At 37.5% G+C, this 5,988-nt stretch overlaps 1 protein-coding gene across 2 annotated transcripts; it reads right to left on the reverse strand.

Moving 5' to 3' along the window:
• Positions 1 to 2,099: 2,099 nt before the first annotated feature.
• Positions 2,100 to 4,121, reverse strand: LOC148300361 (uncharacterized). 2 transcript variants are annotated; one of them, XM_088274898.1, is made up of 2 exons: positions 3,948 to 4,121; positions 2,100 to 3,643 (listed from the first exon to the last, which is right to left on the reverse strand). In XM_088274898.1, the coding sequence occupies exon 2, from the start codon at positions 3,441 to 3,443 to the stop codon at positions 2,115 to 2,117; it is 1,329 nt and encodes a 442-aa protein (XP_088131024.1). In that variant the 5' UTR covers positions 3,444 to 3,643; positions 3,948 to 4,121; the 3' UTR covers positions 2,100 to 2,114. The 2 variants fall into 2 exon arrangements, with proteins under 2 accessions (XP_088131024.1, XP_088131023.1); XM_088274897.1 differs by lacking the exon at positions 3,948 to 4,121 and having other exon boundaries at positions 2,100 to 3,929.
• Between the last annotated feature and the right edge of the window lie 1,867 nt (positions 4,122 to 5,988).

The following is a 5,988-nucleotide window of genomic DNA, read 5'->3' on the forward strand; positions in this document are numbered from 1 at the left end:
TAATTACATTTATATGCAGATACAGAATAGTGAAAATGTGTGAAACACATATTATGCAATGTATGTATTTGTGCAATACATAAAATTTTAAATATTACGCACAAAAACCCATTTAGTAAGCATATTTCTTAGTAATCATAAAAATTATATGCTATATACTATATATATATATATATATATATATATATATATATATATATATATATATATATATATATATATATATATATATATATATATATATATACATATATATATATATATATATATATATATATATATATATATATATATATGTATATATATATATATATATATATATATATATATATATATATATATATATATATATATATATATGTATATATATATATATATATATATATATATATATATATATATATATATATATATATATATATATATATATATATATATATATATATATATATATATATATATATATATATATATATATATATATATATATATATATATATATATATATATATATATATATATATATATGTATATATATATATATATATTATGACTTGCTAATTTGATGAGATTAAAAATTTGTACTGACATTTCTTGATGGAACTGCATTTTATATTATAAAATAACTACCATGTAGTTTTTTTCAAATATTTTTTTTTGACCAGCGACTGGGTTTAGATGTAACCTACATCATCAGTAGTCTGATGATGTCGGTTACGACCCGAAGTCATTGTTCAAATAAAATTTAAGTGCAAAAAGTACGTGGTTGTTATGTTATTATATTGTAATTTATTTGTTAATATCAACATAGTAAAATTCACAAATTGTTGAAAATGTGTCCGTAACTATTTACATGTTCTCAGAGGATGGTAATACTAAGTTATTGATTTTCGCTTTGTTGAGCGAGTACATATTGTATTCGCCGGAGTCTAAATTGAATTAAAGGGATTTGCGCGTATACAAGTCTAAAGATAACTGACTTACCTGAACATTTTTGTAAATCTTCGCTAATAATAAAAGCGACCGATCGATTTTCTTTAACACATGAAATCGCATAAGCACGTTAGTCTATTATGTAATGTAACACAAGGTAATTTGGTTAATGGAATGGAAGATTTGTAATGATTCGACAAATAAAGTACAGAAATAGGTTAGTCTTAGAGTTTCTGTATTTGAGTTGAAGAACGGTCATGTAACTTTCCTTTCTGGAACCTAAATTTGGAAAGTTAACCTTGTCCGTTTGAGCAATGTCCGCTGTATTCATGCCAAGATTAAAAATATTTTCTCAATGCTACTGATAACATGTAAATTGACCGGATTTAAGTGAATAAACGCACAACCTAATCAAATAGAACATCACGCAATAAGATAAATAAAATGCGCGTAAGTGTGCGTGTACGTGGTGACATACGGCGTGAAATGACATCTGGAGACGCCGGGGAAGCTGTCGGCAACAAGTGGCGTCGTGCGGCGGCCCGCGCTTCGTTACGCAAGCCGCGACACTTTTAGCCCGAGCTCCGGCATCCACCGCTTCCCACGTAGTGTCCGTTCTATTCTCGCCTCCGAAATATCAAAACTCGATCGCCGGACGGCCAAACATCTACACCGTTATTTATTGCCCTAGTTTCGCGATCAAAACGCAATAAAATAAGGCGATGACAGATTTATAATTTATAAATTGGAAAACGTCTCTCTCGTTACCTCTGGACGCGTATTTCTGGAACGGTGTCGTAAGGGATTAGGAACTGACCTTTGCAAGCGAACCCCGTCGCTGGTCCGCGAGATGGGCCTAGATCCGGTCGGGTTGGGGCGCTCGGGCAGGTAGGAGTCGCTCTGAAAGAACTGGCAGCCGCAGCGGACCTCCCTGGAGGCCGCGGGCACGCTGCCCTCGCGCGAGGGGTACAGGGGCACGCGGCTCGGGGCGCCGCCCTCCGAGGTCCAGCGGCGCAGGGTGCTCATGGCGCCTGGCCGCTCGCACCGCGACAAGTGCGGTGACACTAGCCCCCCTCTAGCGCGACAATTCTAATTCCGGCCGAACACGGCGGTATTATTGGGAGCTTCGGCTAGCGCTAGATAATGTTTCTCCCCCCTGGCCCTGCCGCGCGCTTTGCAAATTACAAACACGAATGCACGCAACGGACGCGATCATACAAGCAAGTGTCGAAAAGCGTTACATAAACAACAATGGCGAATCGTGACAAAGAAAAGAGCATTATTACTAACCTCGTTTTTGACCACAAATTTTCTTTCCCGTCTTCGGAAGAAGGATTATCCGGTGAATCGAAATGGACTCGTCTGTCCGCATTTGTAACGTTTTCTTGCATGTTTTCGTCTTGATTTTCCAAATTTAAACGTTCGTCACACATTTCTTCATCCGTAACGTCGGTAATGGTTATGTTTGGAGAAATGTTATTCGACTGATCTTTCGAGCCCGATATATCATTATTAGCGGTTTCTATTGGAGTGTCATCTTCCTCTAAGACTACTGCCTCGTCGTGAATGTCTCTTACTAATTTATCCGGAGTCATACTTATGTCGTACATAGCCTTTATTTTGTTTATGCTCTCCGAAGTTGATTCGTCGTCTTCCATAGGTTCGTCAATAAAGAGACTCGGATCTTTAGAATCACCCGACTTAGTTTCCACATCCATCGGAGTGATATCCTTCATGGTTTCGTCATTCAAATTGTTCGTTTCAGTCACAACCTTTTCATCCTTTATGTCTTCATAAATATGTTCTTTTCTACGCCTGCTCGAGGGAGAATCATCCATCTCCGTTATTTCAAACGAACTTTCATTCGGTATATATTTAATAAAACCACTTTCCTTAGGCGGTTCAGGTAGAGGATCATCTTTTTCATTTTGTTTGACTGACTGATCAACATTACTCTCTTTCAGTGGTTCGTCAGAATTCTCGTTTTGCATAACTAAAGATATCATTACTTCATCCTGGGACTCTTGTTGTCCTTGTTCGGCGATTTTTAATTTTTCGCGCCTTTCTAATCCGGGAGAACAGTCTAGAGATATGATTTCCTGTTTATCATCCGAAACCTTTTTTTTATGACTCGAGTCTTTTTTTACTTTGTCTGTTTTGTGTATTGTTTTGTCAGCAATGTGCTTAATTTTCTCGACAAAAGGATGACAGCATTTAGAGTTTCTGGGAGAATCCTCGGCTGGAGGTTTGGGTTTGTCGGGATGTTTGCGTTTGAGTATTCCCTTGGGCGACACCGTGATCTTGGGTTCCTTGACCGGCAGCAGGTGGTCCGCCGGCGGGAGCGCGGACGCGGTGTGCTCCAGTATGTCCTCTTCGGAATCGAGCGAGATCTCCTTGGAGAAGTTGGGGACGTGCGCGACGTCCTCCTCGCCCTCGGCCAGCTTGCGGCTGCTGCCGGGCGACGCATCCAGCATGAGGATGCGCACCGGCTGGTCGTCGGGCGCGGCCATGGTGGGCGAGCGGTCGCGCGACGCGGACCGGCGCGGCGTGCTGTCGCGCAGCACGGTCTCCGCCGTGATCTCCTCGCCCTGCAGCGGCTGCTTGTCCAGATGCGTCCAGGGGTAGCCCCCTTGCTGGCGCGACCGCTTAACGTCTTCCCACTGATAAGTTTTTATCGGCACTGGCGGCACTGAAGATTCGCGTGGTTTTTCTGGCAAAGATGATTGCATTGTTAAAACCGGCAAGTATCTTATTTTACGAAAACAACACCGTCATACACACAACATTCATATTACTTCAAGCAGGAGAGGTTATAAAATTTCAACTTTATTTTGAAAATAAAATTTGTGTTTGAAAATATTTCGATCATATTCATAGATTTGGTAAATGTTTACGCGCGAATCTAAATAAACTTAGTATCGCGAACACCGATTAGCGACTAAAGAGAAGATTCCGAAGAGAGGAACACACGGGAGCACAGCGGGGGATGGGTCAACGGGAATGCATCTCTTTACCTTGTTATGATTGGACTGATCCTAGTTCCATTACGTTCCATGGCTCACGAGATGTTGGGCCATTTTTTGCGTTCACAAGTGGGCACAAAATGTACGGAAATATAAGAAATAGGGATTACACAGCGGATCGGCCCCCCAGTGCAGGCCGCCGCGGGTAGAGCTAGTGATGGCACTGAGCTAAATATATCGTCGAGCGTACGCCGAGTATTCTGGTCCGCCAGCGTCACAGGAAAAACTCATTTCCAAGTCGACGCGAGAGCGGATCCCTACAGCGAGCTTCTCTAGCATCATCTGCGTGATTTATACGAGCAATATAGGCATCTGCCATTTAGGCTCAAGTATCGCTTTGAAGTTTTCCATTATCTTTGTGGCAATGTGGCTGGAAAATTACCAAATTTCATTAGATTCAATCTTTACATAATTGTACTCGACAATCAATTTATAATTATATTGCTTTAAAAATTTTACTGATTTTCATTTTCGGTGTAAATTCTTAAATCTCTGTTAGAACAAACAATATATATAAAATGATTTATTGATTTCACAGTCACTTTGTAGTAGTATGAATCCATCTTTTAATGCAAGGTTTGCTTTGTAAATAACACTACTTATACTCAACGTCAAAATGATTTTAAGTACATTGAAATACGTGCCACAATAGATTTTAAAAAATAATGGAATCAACCAAATAAAAGCTCAAACCTTTGCATAGCGAAATCCGATATGTCGACTTTCGGTACTCTAGCGATAAATACCGGATCCGTCGGATATTATTTATAAAAGTATCAGATACATTTTAGACAGTATATTAGGGATTCCTTCAGGCTTGTGTAATTTTTTTCGATTCATTTTTTTTTTATTAAGTGAAGGAATTGATTTTTATTTATCCCTTCATTTCTCTACGAGGGGATTGGATTATAACTTAAGTTTTACTTAGCTTTGTTTTTCTTTATAGCAAATTGTGTAACAAAAAATTAAGCGTGCAGCACAGTACACGAGAAGTGAAACATCTCAAAAAATAATAGAGAGGGAGAAAGAGCATAAATTTTCGTTAAAAAAGTAAGATTAGTAGTTAATTTTTTTGGTTCATTTTTGTTGAAGTAAAATTTCTTGGGCTGTAATTCGAAAAACGATAATTAATGCATGAAACCCGTTTCCTCAGATTCCACAGGCATACTTACCCTTTAGTTACTAAAACTAGCAAACCATCTCGCCGCTTCTCCAGAGGGGCAGGCAGAGAAATAGAACGCCATACCTTCATATTTCAACTTCTGACCTGACCACTTTCTTGTCTTATCTATGTATGTATATATTTCTCTTCTTGGTCATGACTTTCTTCGGTGTTCTTTTGCTCCTATTTTCAACCAAAATCGCCTCATAAAATTATTTAACCCGTCTTTCCTCACTCATTCGTTCCACAAATCTAAATCATCTCGACAAATCTTTCCTAATTATATTGATAACGTTTATTTTAGCCATGCATTATTTCCTTATTTCACCATTCGATCATATATCGTACATTGTTTTGACGCATATTCAAATGACAGATGGAATTTTGTCTGCGATCAATCTAAGATGCGTCTGTCTGCGATCTATCTAATCCTTCTATTTCTAACTTCATGCTTCTCTTCCATACATAAAAGTTGATACCAGAACTCCATTGTGTACTACCAGCTCAGCTTTCATTGATAGATTTTTATTTGCAACAACTGAATTCAGTACACCATTTATTCTGTTCCATGCGTTACCAGTGTTTTTTTTAATGAAATATTTATTTTATATTACCCTGGACTGGTACCTAGCGTAAGACTCAATCAACTTACCTGTATGTAATTGGCGATCAACTTAAAATTGTATTTAAACATGAAGTGCCCTATGCACCATTATCTATTCACCAGGAATCTTTATTCTACTAGGTTTATAAATATATATGTATAAATATAAATATATATATATATATATATATATAATATATATATATATATATATATATATATATATATATATATATATATATATATATATATATATATATATATAT

The sequence above is a fragment of the Brachycentrus maculatus genome, unplaced genomic scaffold, assembly GCF_059751285.1.
Source record: "Brachycentrus maculatus isolate JH-2025_06_01 unplaced genomic scaffold, ASM5975128v1 h1tg000743l, whole genome shotgun sequence".
NCBI classification, from domain to species: Eukaryota; Metazoa; Arthropoda; class Insecta; order Trichoptera; family Brachycentridae; genus Brachycentrus; species Brachycentrus maculatus.